The 18345-nt window shown below is 37.8% G+C and overlaps 1 protein-coding gene across 3 annotated transcripts in view; it reads right to left on the reverse strand.

Annotated features, from left to right (window-relative positions):
• Positions 1-18345, reverse strand: part of KLF12 (Kruppel like factor 12) — a 448745-nt gene that overhangs the window by 240183 nt on the left and 190217 nt on the right. For all 3 annotated transcript variants that reach the window (XM_003257441.2, XM_003257440.3, XM_030813489.1), the window contains exon 3: positions 16797-16886. In XM_003257441.2, coding sequence (XP_003257489.1) covers positions 16797-16886 — 90 coding nt within the window. The remainder of the gene's footprint in view (positions 1-16796; positions 16887-18345) is intronic.

Genomic DNA, 18345 nt, shown 5'->3' on the forward strand with positions numbered 1-18345 from the left:
TTTCTTGTACAAACCAATGAGAAATGTACCCTCTCTTACTGGAAAATATCAGCTGTGGGACAGTACCTTGGTACAGGATAAGCCCCATTCCCATCCATGTTTTCCACACTATCTGCATCCAGCCCATAACACTCTTTCATCTTTTACCTCTTCTCCAAAACTTTACTAACAAGAGTCAACTCTGTTTCCACCTCTAACATTAGGCCAGAACCTCCTTATACTAATATTAACATCTACCTCTTTATTTTATTTTTTATTTTTTGAGACCAAGTCTCGCTCTGTTGCCCAGGCTGGAGTGCAGTGGCGCAATCTCGGCTCACTGCAACCTCTGCCTCCTGGGGTTCAAGCAATTCTCCTGCCTCAGCCTCCTGAGTAGCTGGGACTACAGGTGCATGCCACCATGCCCAGCTAAATTTTTTTTTTTTTTTTTGTATTTTTAGTAAAGACAGGGTTTCACGGTGTTAGCCACGATGGTCTTGATCTCCTGACCTCGTGATCCGCCTGCGTCGGCCTCCCAAAGTGCTGGGATCTCTTTTTTTTTTTTTTTTTTCAGACAGAATCTCACTCTGTCGCCAGGCTGGAGTGCAGTGGCATGATCTCGGCTCACTGCAAGCTCCACATCCCGGGTTCAAGTGATTCTCCTGCCTCAGCCTCTTGAGGAGCTGAGATTACAGGCACACACCACGACACCCAGCTAATTTTTGTATTTTTAGTAGAGACAGGGTTTCACCATGTTGGCCAGGATGGTCTTGATCTCTTGACTGCATGATCTGCCTGCCTCGGTCTCCCAATATGCTGGGATTACAGGCATGAGCCACTGCACCTAGCCAACATCTACCTCTTAAGTCCATGATGATTTCTGGGGATCTTGTCCATCCACAGTTTTTACTGAAAACCGTAAACTATATCCAGGCACTTGAAATATGCAGGCAGTTAAACCCTTTAGCTAAAGGTTAGTGTTAGAAGTTCTGGGCGATAATCTCACAACGGTTACAATTATCTCTGAGATTTAAGCAAGTGATCATTATGTTTTCATGTGATATATGGTGACCACAATACTCTATTCCATCTTCTCAATGAATTGAGAAAATACCAAATGATAACACACAAGAAAGTGCTCTCAATTATGCAAGGGGTATATACAAATGGAAAGCAGTACTTGTTGCTATTTTTCTTTATACCACAAACACTGAATAAGTCAGAGGAAGTACATTTCCAACACCAAGGAAATGCAAGCCTAAAAATTAACCAAATCAGTTTCTATCTAATAATCAATAGATGACATTATTTCAATATGCATTTTTCATGAAACATGATAAAATGAGAATAATTCTTCAAGACCTGCAAAAATCAATGATTTCCCATGAGTAACATGTTTTTGGCATTTAAGTTGCAACTTTGTATCACAAAAAAAGCATTGTTAAACATAGCTGATTCTGACACTGAGAAGCTGGGTGACCCTAAAGTTCCTTAACCATTATTAATTACAGATGTCCTCATTGGTAAACTGGCAATGATCACCACAAGATTACTAGGGTGTCAGCACACAAAAGCATTCATAAATAGTACCCCCCATAGACATTCTTATTGAAAATTCAATATTAGGATCACCCTCCAAGTAAACTGTGGGGCTCCTTCAATTCTTGCCTACCTTCATCCCTAATAACTCACATCATTTTGTGACTAAAAACGAATGTGTTTGAAATCAAACTGAGAAGAGAATTAATCCACATGATACAATTTGAGCTCAATTAAGTGCTAAATTGGGTGGGTAGTGATTGTAAGTAGATTCAATAAAAGTGCAAATACAAGAGAGATCAATGGAAATGCTTTCTGGAAGAGGGATTTTGTGCTGGGACTTGGAAGACAACTATGACTGAAATAAACTAAAGGAACAGAGGAGGGTGCTTCAGGTTGAAGTCACTGCTATTAGCTAAGAAATATTGCATATATTAACTTCTTTACTTTCCCAGAAACTCCATGAGGTAGATATTATAATCCCCATTTTACAGATAAAGAAACTAAGACAGATTAAGTAGCTTGCCCAGGTTACACAAAGTGTCAGAGTAGGACATAAATACAGAAAATCTGGCTTCAAAATCCACACATTGTATCACACAGTCATCAAAATAAGATCTATTGATCAGAAAAGAGAGTACATCTCACTGTATAAGCTGCAAACAACAGAATCCCCTCCGTACAGTTTAAGTGGATAGAGACACTTTTTCAAATATCGGCTCAGAAATCTCAGTAATCAGAGAATCAGCCAGGAACAACGCGGGTGGGGCAAAGCGCAAGCACACTAGGTCTGCTCCAGTAAAAATACCACTGCTGCCACCTCCAAGTGTGTGGTGCCAGACATGTCACAGCCTCTGCCACAACGCCATTAAGTCCTAACCATTGCACTTGCCCAAACAGCTGTTCTTCCATGTGCAGGCAGCCTTACATTGCTCCCTTCTGTATCCCTTTCATGCATGATGCAGCAGATGGGCAACATGTCCATATCCTAGCAGCAAGAGAGTCTAGGAGATGCAGATGAAAAAATAAAGATTCTATCTTGGGAGGACTGGAATCACAATACAAGAAGGTAACGAAATGTCAAGATGATAAATAAAAGATGTCAGGCAATCACAAAAGGCCACTACACACCCTGATCACAAGCAGGCTGAAAGGTTCTGAGAAATAAAGTCAGCTATATAAAGTAGGGTCAGATTGTACAGGAGCAACTGCATTTGAAAACAATTTACTCTGTCCAATAAAGGCCATAGGTCTCTTACAATAGCAAGACATTGTTTAGGGAATAATGTAAAGATGATTGTAATAAATTGCAAGTGCCAGAAACTTGAATTTTTTCCCCACCATTTAGAAATGTTATATCATAAAAGCATAGTCATATGCATCTTTTTTTTTTAAAAAAAGCAAATATATATTAAATAAACTGTATTAAATAAACTGGCCACATCATATGTCACACATTATTTTTGCCTCTTACAGTTTTCTTATATTTCTTCAAGGATCATTTTCTAAGACAATGGAGACACTGAATTCTAATAATGTTTTATGTTTTTGGAAACAATTTGAATTAAAATACTGCATATTAACTAGAAAAGTTTTTTATTCAATTTGGGAAATAGAAAGTTTTTTAAAAACCATCATTCATTTAACTGTCACAACCATATATGTTTCTGAATAACGTTTGAAATGCTTTCTACAGTAACAATTATTTTTAGTAGTTCATGTTTAAGGAAAGACACATATGATAAGACATAGTATTTCTGAGTAAAATCCAGAATACAGAATTAAACACATCTATTTTAAAATGGCAATTATTGGTAAAAGGCAAGTATATAACAGCACAATATCAATGTTTTGATTTTACAGTACAAACAAACAGACTGATAGTACCGATAGTACCAATTTTTTCCTGATAATAAAGTAATAAAGCACAGCATTACTTTGGAGCATCATTAATGCTAAATCTTTTTTCAACATCTATGTGAATAACTGGAAACATTTTTTTTTTTTTTGAGACGGAGTTTCGCTTGTTGCCCAGGCTGGAGTGCAATGGCGCAATCTGGGCTCACAACATCCTTCGGGTTCAAGCAATTCTCCTACCTCAGACTCCTGAGTAGCTGGGATTACAGGCATGTGCCACCATGTCTCGCTAATTTTTTGTATTTTTAGTAGAGACAGTGTTTCTCCATGTTGGTCAGGCTGGTCTAAAACTCCCAACCTCAGGTGATCCACCCGCCTTGGCCTCCCAAAGTGCTGGCATTACAGGCGTGAGCCACTGCCCCAGCCACATATTTTAATTTTCAAACCTGAAATATTTTACATCACAAAACTCAGGAGAAACGCAGATTAACAACAAATGCAATGGCAGTTACTTTTTGATTACTTGACATATTGTGTACTATGCTAAGTATTATGTATACAATTTCACTTATTCTTGCTGAATTCATACATTTTATTATACCTGAATTTAAACAGAAAAATGTTTTACATAGCTCTCAGACACATTTCTACAGCTCAAAAACAGTGCATAGAAATGTGAATATACCCAAGGGCAATAATCCAAAGAAGATTAGGGCAAAATCTCTATTTATATATATTTATGTCAGTATAGAAGTCAGAAGCTACTATGGCAAATAAAATTTGAAGGGAGAAGAGCAAATTTAGCACAGATATGCAATGTCAATGGAAAGACATAACTGTCTCTATATCTATCTTCTAACTTGATAAAACAACATCCATTAAGGGTTTTGATGATGATGTCTATGAAAATAATGTTACTTTGCAAAATAGCTGATGGTGAAAGAATGTTAAATTTTCAACAATACGTAAGTTTTCGTCAGTATAATGCTGACTGGGGAAAAATATAATCTTGAAAATATACCTATGATCAGAATCAGCAGCCCCTGCACTGTTTATAGAAAATGCTTCACCTCAAATACTTTGCTTTTTTTTTTTTTACCATTTACAATACATTGACTACTTTTAAGTAGTCTGAATACTCATCTTTTATATGAAATTTATAACAAAACTTCAAGCAACCCAGAAGGCTCATTCCACTACCTTGTTAGAGCTGACTTAGCTAAGGGAGGCTCGAGGTTTTAAATGCACAGTTGTATTAATTTATTTCAAGTTAAAAATAAAGTGTATAACCTTGGTTAAAAAAAAAAAGAAAAGAAATTCCTTCTTTATCTGAATTTTAAAGAAACAAGACTGCCTTATTTAGCAGATAAAGGCTTTAAAGAGTGAATAATCTCAATTATTATCTTCAGGAATTTACTGAAAAAGATATAATTAGTTATGACAAGAACATGGCAATGAAATTGGAGTTTGAGAGTTAACAAGAAAATCAGTCATAGAGACTATGAGTCATCTTGAACATTATAGTTCATTTAAGATAGTGAAAAGAAGTTCATATTTCCTTATGACACTTTCTTCGCATTTTCTTACGACAACAGAAAGGACTGACCAATGACAGTGAACACAGTTTCCTTCTTCTATAGCCACAGATATGATCACCTAGTAAGACATTAAACAGATCAAAACTGTCACCAGGTCGAATGCCTTCAGGGCACAGCATTTTTCTCAGTGATGATTCTCTGACATAATTTGTAAAGAAAACAAAAAAAAAAACCTGTTGACATCTTTATTGTTACATTGGCTTCTCAAAACACTAGGAGAGTTTTCTAGAAGCTGAATCTAATCTGTGGTATCGGTTCTGCTCAATCTATTGATTTCAAAGATTGATAGACACACAGTGAAATAGAATTTTGCCCATGTGGTGACCAGGGATTATGTCTGCCCATTAAGTAAATACAAACATTATTTTATATAAAACAAACATATCTTATGTAGTAAAATATTTTTTAATCCTATGAAATTAAGGTGAAAGAGTGATTCAAAAGAGTTCACATTTACTGTAGGATACTGCATAAAAGGCTCTGTGACTCTAGTTAGGTAAATTTGCATTTACTGGGGTACTGAACAAAAACTTTTCACAAGATCTATATTAGTTTCTTCTTACACATCAATATATTAGTAGGAATTATGTCTGATATCATATCACGTCCAATGTGGTAACTAGTTACAATGATCGAAACTGAGTTACAAAGACAAATACCCTGCAATGATGAAAAGACTGATTCACAAGACATGGACTACACAGTTCAGGGCCTGCTACTTACTGGTTGTGTGATCTTACATGCATATCATCTCTGCAACTTTATTTACTAATAAAAACAATATTACATCTACTCAAAGGATTACTAAGGCAGACAAGCATGTGAAACTATTATGTTCTCTTAATGAACTGACATCCTTATCATTATGAGATGCTCAATTTTATCTCTGGTTATATTATTGTTCTGAGCCCTACTTTGATATGAATACAGGGCACCAACATTTTGGTTTTGCTGTTATTTAGTGTTTGCATAACATATCTTTTTCTATCCTTTCACTTTTTATCTTAAAACAATGTTCACCACAGAATTATTATGTTCCAGGAAGAAAGTATTCTAAACTATTAATAGCTTTTATTTCAAGATGTGATCATGTCTTTTAATTTCTCTTGATAGGTTTTTTATAGAAATTTAAACTTTTCTAAAATACAATGTTATCAGACATAAGAATTCCAGTTTCTGATCTCAGGACAGGCCTTGTACACAGGCACTCAACAGGACTGGCATGGCTAAACACGAATAGTCTCACCTTTCATATGAAACTTCTTCCTCCAGAGTTAGAAGAAGGATGCTGTCAAAGCCAAAATTTATTTAAGTTTTTATTGTAAGTATAAGGAAGGCCATATACTCACACATGGTTGCTGCTATAACAAACAGATTTCTTAAAAATCACTGCCCCTTTGAACTATACAAAGCAATCTGCTCAAGTCTCCCCTTAGCCAGTTTAGTAATCCATATTTGCTCTCCTATACAGTTATAAATCCTAAGCCCTCTGGTTCAAAAAATGTTTGTTTTTTTTTTTAATTCTTAATTGTGGTAAATAACATAACATAAAATTTACTCTCTTAACCATTTTTAAGTGTACAACTCAATAGTGTTAACTATATTCACAACGTTGTGTAATAGATGTCTAGAGCTTTTTTCATCTAACAAAACTGAAACTCTATACTCACGGGACAACTTCCTATTTCCCTCTCCCCCAACACCAGGCAACTTCATTCGACTGTCAAAGATTTTGACTTCTCTAGATTCTATCCTTTGATTACTCTAGAATGTACCATCTTGCTATCTGTACTCTGTTCCTTTTACCTTTTCTTCTTTTAGATAAATTGAAGGGTTTTTTTGCAGTGTTTCTGGTTCATCTCCACTACTGGTCTGACAACTGTATCTGGTTGTTTTGTGTGGGTGGTTGCTCTAGAATTTACAACATAAGGCTTTATCACAAGTTATCACTTATGACTTACTGACCTACCTTCAAATAATACCATACCACTTCACATGTGGTGGGAGAACTCTACCTATACTTCCTTCCATAACCCTGCCCTGTGCTGTCGTTACTACTCATTTTCATTCAAGATGTCACGAACTCCACCATGCATTGTTATATTTGCTTTCAGCAGTCAACTGTCTTTTAAAAAGATTTTTAAATTCTTTTATATTGACCCATATGTTTACCATTACTCATTTCCTGTATAAATCTAAATTCCTACCTAGTATCCGTTTCTTTCTGCCTGCAATTTCTTTCTTCTTTCCTGACTGATTTCAGATAAGAAGACTGATTTATCTTTCTTCATGTGTAAGGTGTATTTTTTGCCCCCTGGCTGCTTTTAAGACTATGTCCTTCATTACTTGTTTCCAGCAATTTGATTATTATGTGTTTTAGTGCCATTTATTCTGCTTGGGGCTCATTAAACTTCCTGGGATTTGTGAGTTTATAGTTTCCATCCCATCTGAACAATGTTCAGCTTTTTTTCTTCAAATATTTTTTCTGATCTTCCTCTTCTTAAAAGTCTAATTGTATGTATGATAAGCAACTCGCTATTGTTCCACAGCTGCTTACTGAAGCTCTGTTTTTATCTTCAGTCTCTATTTCTTTTCCCTCTGTACTTTGTGCTTTATTTTGGATAGGTTTATTTAATTATCTATCTATCTATCTATCTATCTATCTATCTATCTATCTATCTACTTAGAGACAGATGCAGTCTCGCTTTGTTGCCCAGGCTGGAGAGCAGTGGCACAATCTCAGCTTACTGCAGCCTCCACCTCCCGGGCTCAAGTGAGTCTCCTGCCTCAGCCTCTTGAGTAGCTGGGATTACAGGCATGAGCCACAATGCCTGGCTAATTTTTGTATTTTTTATTTTTTAGTAGAGACAAGGTTTTGCCATGTTGGCCAAGCTGGTCTCAAACTCCTGACCTCAAGTGACCCACATACCTCGGCCTCCCAAAGTGCTGGGATTACAGGCATGAGCCACCGTGCCCAGCCTATTTTGCATAGTTTTTATTGCTATGTATTCAGACATTGATCTTTTCTTCTGCAGTATCTATTAATGTCATCCACTGTATTTTTAAAATTTTAAATACAGTATGATATGGTTTGGAAGTTTTTTTCCCCTTCAAATCTCATGTTGAAATGCAACCTCCAATGTTAGAAGTGGGCCTAGTGAGAGGTGTTTGGGTCATAGGGGCGGATCCCTCATTAATGGCCTGGTGTTGTCTTCATGGTAATGAATGTGTTCTCACTCTGAGTTCACAAGTTGTTATCCTGGCACCACCTCCCTCTCACCACATGATGCACGAGCTCCCACTTTGCTTTCTGCCATGATTTATTTATTTATTTATTTTTGAGACACAGTCTCGTGTTGCTCAGGCCGGCGTGCAGTGATGGGATCTTGGCTTACTGCAACCTCCACCTCCTGAGCTCAAGCAATCCTCCCGCCTCAACCTCCAGAGTAGCTGGGACTACAGGCACGTGTCACCACGCCTGGCTAATTTTTGTATTTTTCGTAGAAATGGGGTTTCACCACATTGTCCAGGCTAGTCTTGAACTCCTGTGCTCAAGTGATCCACCTCCCTTGGCCTTTCAAAGTGCTGGGATCACAGGCGTGAGCACTTGGCCTCAGGTATTTCTTCACAGCAATGCAAAAACGGACACACATGGTGTATGTTTCATCTGTTTAATTTCTTATCTTTTTGTACCTTCCATTTCTCTTCTCATCATTTTCATGTTTTCTTTCACATTCGTGAGCATATAAGATACAAAATAGATGTTTTAAGATCCTTGCCAATTATTTGTCATTTCTAGATGTGTTTCTATTGATTCATTTTTAAAACTTGGTTATAAGTTCTATTTTCCTGCTTCTTTGTACATCTGGTAATTCTGATCGGAGGCCAGACATTGTGATCTTTACATCATTCAGCACTAGATCGTGTATTCTTGGGAGTGCATTTTTGCTCTGGTATACAGGTGAGTGACTTGCAGATCAGTTCAGTCCTTTCAATGCCTGTTTCTAAGGCTTGTCAGGGTAGGTCTAGAGCAGTCTATTCCAGGACTAAGGGCCACTAAGCTGTGACCCTTCCAAGCCCTCTTCCCAATGCCTCACATATGAAGAGGTCTCTCCATCCTGATTTCTGTCAGCTTTATGTGAGCTCCAAGAATTGTTCAACCTACTGCTGTATGGCTGGCCTTTCCTTGCCTTCCTCAATATACAGGAAGATAAGTACTCACCAAACCCTTTAGTGGGCCCCTCTGGAGATCTCCAGAGCTCTCTCTCTTTGTGCAATTCCCTCCTCTACAGTATTGTTCTTCTCACAAACTAGCTGTCCTAACTTCTCCAAATACCAAACCCTGCCTGCTTAGCTGAGTGAGACGGCGAGGCCCTGTTTGGGTTCTTCCTCCCTGCTTTCCCACCCGGAAGTTACCTCCAAGCAGTAAGCTGTGGCCACTACAGAGTTCATCACGTTTTCTGCTCTCCTCTCAAGGACCATCGCTTGTTGTCCAATATGTGAAGAAAAACATCTCTTATTCGTCTGAGTTTCTAGTTGTTTATGGTGGGAGTCAATTCCCACAGGACTTAATCCTTCGTGGTCAGAAGTAAAACTCCTCCAAAGGTTAAATAGGATATTTTGGCCGGGCGCAGTGGCTCAGGCCTGTAATCCCAACACTTTGGGAGGCAAAGGCAGGTGGATCACGAGGTCAAGAGATCGAGAGCATCCTGGCCAACATGGTGAAACCCCGTTTCTACTAAAAATACAAAAATTAGCCAGGCATGGTGGCGTGTACTTATAATCACAGTTACTTGGGAGGCTGAGGCAGGAGAATCGCTTCAACCTGGGAGGTGGAGGCTGCAGTGAGCTGAGATCGTGCCACTGCACTCCAGCCTGGCGACAGAGTGAGACTCTGTCTCCAAAAAAATAAATAAATAAATAAAAAAGGATATTTTTTGTGATGCACTTTATAAACTCTGAATCGGTATGCAAACATTAGCTCAAGAACACACATCTACAGAGAAAACATGCTTGATGGTCCCGATTTTTTAAAAAAAATTCTTCCACAAAGACAAGGAGACAATGCAGACCATGATCTTGTAGAAGCTGAAATATTCTGGAAAGGTTAATTTGCCTGAAATCAAAATGCTCAAATTACTCAGAGCATTTAATTTCCTTAAGAAATATTCCTTTTTACAAAGCACTGACCCTATAAAAATGCAAATAACTCTTGGAAAGGACACTTTACATTCTCTTCAATTAATGAGACTGTGGTTAGAACTGGTCATCTGTTGGTACCTTGAACCATTACAGCACCATCAGAGCGCAGGGACATCTGGATTGTGGGTGGTAGGAGAATGAAGTTGAAAGAGAAAGTACATTGCTAAAGGGAAGAAGGGCAGAATTCTCAACTTCATAGCTTTGCCCAGGGCAGGCCCTGCGGAAAGGATTTGTCTGCTTGCTATATTTCCCTTGGGTACTATCTGTAATTACTATCACAGCTCATTGATTTTCACTTCCTTCTATTAATATATTTATTGGCCATTCTGACATTATTAAAATCAGTCTAACTCTGCATCTTTCGTGAAGGATATCTCTTCTTAAAATAGGAGTTTTGCAAGAGCAGATATTTCTTTCTGCTTAAAAAAAAAAAAATGGTCTTCTCACATTAGCACAGCAACTGCAAATGTTTTTCTTTGAAGCCAGGTAGTGACATGCAGATTTCACTACATATCAAAAGATCTCAAGCAGCGGGTCATCAGAGAATATTAAATGATAAGCAAACTCGTATTTCCAAGATAATTTTACCAATTTAGTCAAACGCTGGCCCCTGTTCCACAGCAGGAGAGGGAATAATGAGCCCCTGGTTAAAGGGTAATGCAAGTGGCATTTTTAATAATGCCCTTTTTTCACTTCTGATAAAGTCATTAAAGTAACACTGTCTTACTACGCCTTTACACACAGATGTACACTAGATCGTTAGTGTAAAATTAAATAGGTTTACTGAGGAAAAAAGTTAGGCTAATTGTTGGGTTTTTTTCCCTCTAATGCTACTGAATTTTAATGTAATTTATTTCCTGCCTTAAGTAAACATTCCATAGCACATTTCCAGGTTCAGCTACAATACCTGCACCCGTCTATATTTCTTTATTAAGCCTAACAACTGGAGTCTTATTCAAAAAAGCACCCGTCTCCAAATCCTCTCAATTCCAGTGTGGCAAACAGCCTCTCACTTACAACAAATAGCACATGAATGAATCACCATTTATTGAGCCCTGCCGATTCATAAGCTCCTGTGCTGAGATGATGAGGAATAACAAGAAACATAAAGCATAAGCTCTGCTCTTAAGGAAGTTACATTACAGCTGACTTCATGATGCTAGTCAGCTCTCTGTGATATAGGAATAGCTTCAACACCTTGTTATTAATGTCCTGCAGAATGGTTTCTAAGAGTTACTGCAAGCTGCCTCTAGGGAAAAGACTGAGTCTCCCTTATCCTCTTTTGTTCTGCCTCTAAAATGAGAGAGCACATAGGAATCTCTGGTCCGGCCAAGGTGGATATTTCCTGGTAGTTAAGGCATGGAGTATTGACGTGATCCTATACTTGTCTGCAGCAATGCCTGCACCCTTTCTAGCTACATGGCTATGGCAAAGAGGCATCAGGCTCGCTTCCCCAAGGGTAACAGAAAGGAATCTGTCTTCCACTCAATTACTGACTGCTTAGAGTACTTAAAATTAGCAAAACACCCAATCTCTTTCCCTGTTTCTGCCACACTATTGCCGCTCTTCTCTACTGGCCCACGGATCAGAACTGTACCTGGTTCTACAGGAGAGAAGAGAGGCAAGATAACCAATGGCTTCAACACCCTTGCAGTTAGTGTAGACACTCAGGTCAGCTCCTTCCCCGCGGCAGATTCCTCAGACTTAGGAAATAAACAGTGAGGGTGACTAAGAAATGTTGCTTTCAGGTCTCCCTCTGAGTCCTCTGCACCTATGTAGTTTTCAAAAATATTTTTATTTAGAGAGCTCATCTTTTCTTTTTAAAACATTTTAATTTAAAGAATTTCAAATACACAAAATTAGGCAGAATAAAGTATTTTCATTTTTTTGGTTCCATTATTCTGTTTTTATTCTGTTATTGACATTATTTTCTGTGTTCCATTATTTCACATAATAAACTCTAATCAGAATTTGAAACATTCTTCCAGATATGCTTAAATAAAAATTCAAATAAAAAAAAGCATTCTAATTTCAGATCTACCCTATATCTACTTGGAGAATCATGAATTAACATAGATGTTGAAATCTCTACTAGATACCTCATGAGGATTGCAGCAACATAAACGAAAGTAATAGGGCCTTTTTCTCCTGTTTTTCTTCAAAAGGAGAACACTGACTCAGCACCCACCAAAGGCAGGCAGGCTCCTGTGAAGATGGGTGGTTAGTTCCATCTTCCAGGTGAGTAGGATTAGAGGAGAGAGACGAAGCATGACCCACACAGCTGGTACCAGGCTGAATATCATCTGAACTCAGGTCTTTCTCACTTTGAAGTCTGTGAATTTACACCTCCATACACAGGAAGCTTCACTGCAGTAAGACTCTTAAATGCATAAATAGAAAGGCTCTGTCTCACCCCTTGCTCCTCACCAGGATCACAGAATGGCAGACTTTACCTGGGAGGGAAGGCCTCATCTCCAGCACCCCCACTGTATGGATGCGGACATAGAGGCCTGGAGATAGAAAATAACTTCCCAATGTCATTCCAGCTGGTAAGCTGCAGGGCCAGGAATAAAATCATGTAGTATATCTTTGGGGCAGTATCCTCTATATACTGCCTTATTTCTGGGTGTGATAGTTCTAATACTCTTCTTGTTTCAGTCCTTTGCTTAATAACATGTTAGAACATCCAAATGCTAACAGCATTTGGGAAGCTCTTGTAACAGCAGGGCGCACGCACCAAAGTCAGAAGCAAAGTCATTCAAGCACTCCTTGCTGTGCCCCTGAAGTGTATCACAAGAGCACATGCCCTTCCTAGAGGCTGCCAGCAGCATGTGCTGTGTTACCGACAAGCAAGAAAACCAAACTCACATTTTAGGTGACTGCAATAATTATCTACCTAGCTTTCACTTAACTAAAAATGCAAGAGTCAGAGAACTCCAAACAGAAGGCACACAGAGGTGGTGCCCATATGCTACCACACCTATCCGGTTCACATGGCTACGAGATGAGGACTCCTGTCACCAATGAGAATGAGTATTTCCAATATTTACAATTTTGATTTTTATGTTCACAATAACCCTATGACATAGAGCAATTATCTATGGCAATTATCTATTGACTGGTTTTATATTTTTCACCAAGCTAATTATAATGCCCAGACAAGCTGAATAAATAATGTATTCACCATGTGCCAGAAACTATAAGAGATACAAACCAGAAATATAAGAAATAGTCCTTGTCCTCTAGGAGTTTACATTCTGATTGAAGACACATGATCACATACCCACAGCATAAATCTCATTAAGAGAATGAGGCAAGGCAGCCAGAACTTTTCACAGAAGAGACGGAGGCCTGTTCCCAGTATGTCTTTAACCTCTGAAATGTGCTCCTCAGGTCCTGAATTCCTTGGAAGGGTGGGGAGACATGCAGAGCCCGGCTGACAGCAGAAGACCTAAAGGACTCTTTTTAACACACAACAGAGAACAACTACATGCCTTCCTGGTGCACCGAAACACAAGGGCGTGTAGAGTAGCACATCTTTAAAATGATGTGTGCAGCCTGAGAGAAATATCAGCTTTTCTTCACCAAAAGATTGAGATTAGTATCTATTTCTTAAAGTCAGAGTACCAAAACTAGGTTTTTCAGAGTGATTATACATTCCAACCAATGTACCACCTTCAGGCTTTCTTCAAGCTTTCTCATTCATTGTTGTGACGCAGACAAGTTTCTATCACTTTTTGTTCACTGTTAACTAACATGTCTCATCTTTTTCAAAAGTCCATAATCAGCTGCGCATGGTGGCACATGTCTGTAACCCCAGCTACTTGAGAGCTTATGCAGGAGGATCACTTGAACCCAAGACTTTGAGTCCAGCCCGGGCAACATAGCAAGCAAAACTCTACGTCATAAAAAACAGATAAATAAATAAATGCCCATAATTATACATGTGACTGTAATTATTTATTGAAATTTCACTAATGTATTTTTCTTACAAAGAATTAAACTTCAACCAGCCTTTAAGTCATAAATAAGGAAGTCATGAAATATTCAAAATTCTAGTTCTCCTTATCTAAAAATAGTTCTAAGATTCTGAACATTATATGGTATATAACACCCAACCCATCCTCTCTAATGAAAAACCCAGCAAAGTGGCCAAAAATGAAAGTCACCAAAATTCTAGATTTTGTTTTAAACAAGAGTTGATTTAAAGCATTATGAAATTGTTAAAATTATTGTATTCCAATAGAGTTAAATCATTATACATTTCATTAAACACTACAGGCTGATTCTCTTGAAGCTTTGCTACAAAAGAGAATGAAATTGTATCTGTCATATATTTGAGGTACACATAAACCCAAAGGAAAAAAAATAAAGTTCTATTTCCCTCCAACATGCACAATCTAAATAAGAGTTAAAATACCAACATCAGCTCCATTCACAAGGAGGAAAATCGATTTTCATGAACAGGCATTAGGCAATATCTATGAACCCACAAATTTTCATGTCCCTATCTAAGGACAAAAAAATGCTTTCTATAAATAATGTGACATGGCATTCTTACTCACACTGCAAAACTGCTGGGAATAGTGGCTTTTGTTTTTTGCGCACCTAAATCTTTCAGGTAGACCTTACCTTGAAACCGGAAAATAAACGGGAAACAACTATATGGATATTGTTAAAGATTACCAGGACTGGTGACAGCAACCCACTATCCTAGCTTTGACCATTTGTCTGGGGCTAAGTTTCTAACTGGTTTGCTGTAGTTTTTGCCTTCCTCCAACATGCACCATTTGAACAGATTGTTACTTCAAGTTGAAGAAATTATTGTGAAATATAGACTGCTTTTTCACTTTTTTTTTTTCTCATGAGCAGTGGGAAAAGGCTATCCTTTCTCAATGAGATGCCAGGCTCTATATGAGTTAAGCAGAAATTTATTTTACTAAACTCATGATAATGCAACTAGATTAAGAAATCAATTAAGAAAACAGAACTCTAAAGAACTAAGACAAATCCTCCCCATGGTTAGGTTAATCAATAAAGGTTAAAACTATCTATAAGGTTTGGAAGATATATAGAATTTAACTTAGTGAATCCAGCTAGAAAATCCAGTTGAACACATGACTTTTTCTGAAAGGTTGTCTATACTGAACCAATGTTAGTAATTGCCACGGTCTTCTTCTTCATGATCCTCTACTGCCTGTGTCTTGGGCTGAATCTATATGAATTGGTCACTATATCACGTATAGGACTGTGGAGTCATGTTATTGGTTGACATACTCCAAAAAGTTCATTTCAGAGCTACAAAACTCAACCCAGAACATAGAGGTGAAATGACATCCTCTACCACGATGAGGCTCTGTTCAAACACAGGCTTACACTGAAAAACAGAAATTATATTGAGATGCCACACAGCTCGCTACGTGATGCTCAAGTATGCAGAAGTTATTGAAGAGACCCTCTAAATACTACCATCTGGATCCATAACCTTGAATGTTCTCATTATGAAATCCTTTTGGGACATCAATATCTTAACCCTTTGAGTGGGATCACGGATGTACTCATCCACATTGATTTTTATACTCTAACAGTGAGATTTTATTCACATTTAAAATTTCTTTTCAATGTTCAAGTATAAAACATTGCTAATTTTTAGGTTTTTTTATTATTATACTTTAAGTTTTAGGGTACATGTGCACAATGTGCAGGTTTGTTACATATGTATACATGTGCCATGTTGGTGTGCTGCACCCATTAACTCATTTAGCATTAGGTATATCTCCTAATGCTATCCCTCCCCCTCCCCCCACCCCATAAGGTAAAGATTATATACGTATTTACGTCTTTCTATCAGTCACCTGTGCTGCCTCAGTGGTGGTGGTTTAATAAGATAAGTAGCCAATGGGCACTCAGCCACATGAGCAGCACTTTATCCCTTAAAGTTGCCAATGCTGCAGCCAATTATCCTGCTCTTATGCTCTTAAATACATCAGTGAAGCCATAAATGTTCATTATAAAATCCATGTCATTAAAAAATATGCACTCGTAGTCCTTGTATTTTCAGTATCCATAAATTAATTCATTGGTTTTACTATGTATTGTTAAATAATCTTTCTTTCGCTTTTAGAAATTTTTCAAATTCAGTGACCTCATCAACTACCCCCCAGTACTCCTACAGTAAGAAAGGGCAAGTACAAATGTCAAAAGAGAAACTCATCCAACAAACAGTAACATTCTCATAGCTGTACTTTGTCATTTCCTGATTAGAATCAACCAAACTATGATGACACTGAGGTTATATTCCCACCTTATTAATACTTCCTCTTTGCTTTGGATTTTTGTTAGCTTTTCAAATCATTTACCAATTTAGATATAGCCATATGGTTCTTATAATGTCACTATGCCTTCCAAATTTTAGGGCACTATCCCTTCCAAGGAAATAATAGTTGAAGTTGCAAATGGGTACATATCAACCACAATCTCAGATTTTTGTTTGTTTTAACCTGAGAGAGAAAAGCTTAAGCAAGAGAAACCGCAGAAGTGCTCTGCAAACCTCAGGATGCTCTGCAGAAGAATACCACTCTCATCAAAAGGAGTGGGGCATTGCTGGAAACTTGTGCTTACCCCTTGTTCAGATTCCAAAAGCTCTGTTTTGACTCTGACTGCCGGCATCCCATCAAGCATTAACATTCTGTTCTCAAAGGTGTTGATATTCTGAGAATAGAAGGGAGAGAGAAAGATTCAGCTCTAAAGCATTCAAAAGAGGACCTCTGGGAGAGTCTTCCCTCATTGTAGTACATTTAGTACTGCTAACTTAATTTTTTGAACAATAAAGAATAATTAAATGAGAATATCAGCATAACCAATTATCCCCCCCCTCCACTCTGAACTTTCATTTGAAATAATGACCAAGCAGTTGAATTAATCAGTCTGATTCTCTGACCTCTGGGTTGGAGGTCAGACCATAATAAACTGGAGTATGGAAACCTTACATTAATTTATATGGGGCTACAACAATTCATCACGCTTTCACAATAGTGGAAGGAAACAGAAGGCAAGTTTTTCTCTTCCCTTAGTTCTGGAAATTGTATTGTGCAAAGATATCCATAAAGGAGAAAATCACATAAAAATTTATAAACTCTCATATTAGTCAAAGCCTAAATCATTTAAAATCAAGATAATTCCATACATTTAATTTTTATGTCATGGCAATTCTGGTCAAATGAAAATTTCTACCTATCAACCTCCAAATATCTACTTTAAAAACAACCAACATAAATCTTAGATTAAGAGTGAATTTTTAGGCTGAACTAAATAACAAACAATTATTTGGTCTTTATTCTGGCATATGTTTTGCTCAATTTACCACCTCTTGAAAAGAAAATCTTATTTATATTGTAGCTCAATAACATTTCAAACACCATTTATAAAAGATTAAATCAAGGTTATTTTCTACGTAATTGTCACCGCCTTGGGGATTTTCTACAGTCAGCAACGTAGGAAGGGAGTCAGAATCACACTTCAGTGCTCACGTAAGGCCCAAATCAGGCTCATATTTTTAAACATGTTTAGAATGCTAATTTCTCTGTTACATATTGACTCAGCTACAAATCTGATAGAACTAAATTTGATTGAGATTTTAGAATGGTTATTTTTACTTAATTACAGAATGTAACCACAGGACACTAAAGTGGTCTTATTAAGAGAAATCAGTTTCTAAATATTTTGCCTACCTGGTGAAAAAGATAAGTATAATTTCTAAATCTTCAGGTGTTCACCTTTAATATGGTTGCTTTTCTACAAAATAGCAGGTTAAATAAAAAAAACTGGGCCAGGCACAGTGGCTCACGCCTGTAACCCCAGCACTTTAGGAGGCTGAGGCAGGTGGATCACCTGAGGTCAGGAGTTCGAGACCAGCCTGGCCAACACAGTGAAACCCCATCTCTACTAAAAATACAAAAATTAGCTGGGCGTGGTGGCGGGCACCTGTAATCCAAGCTACTCAGGAGGCTGAGGCAAGAGAATCGCTTGAACCTGGGAGGTGGAGGTTGTAGTGAGCCGAGATCGCACCACTGCACTCCGGCCCGGGGAACAAGAGTGAAACTCCATCTCAAAACTAAATAAATAAAAACGACTCTCCTTTCAACAAATCATAAATTACATGTTCTTATTA

Source organism: Nomascus leucogenys, chromosome 5 (assembly GCF_006542625.1).
Source record: "Nomascus leucogenys isolate Asia chromosome 5, Asia_NLE_v1, whole genome shotgun sequence".
Taxonomy (NCBI): Eukaryota; Metazoa; Chordata; class Mammalia; order Primates; family Hylobatidae; genus Nomascus; species Nomascus leucogenys.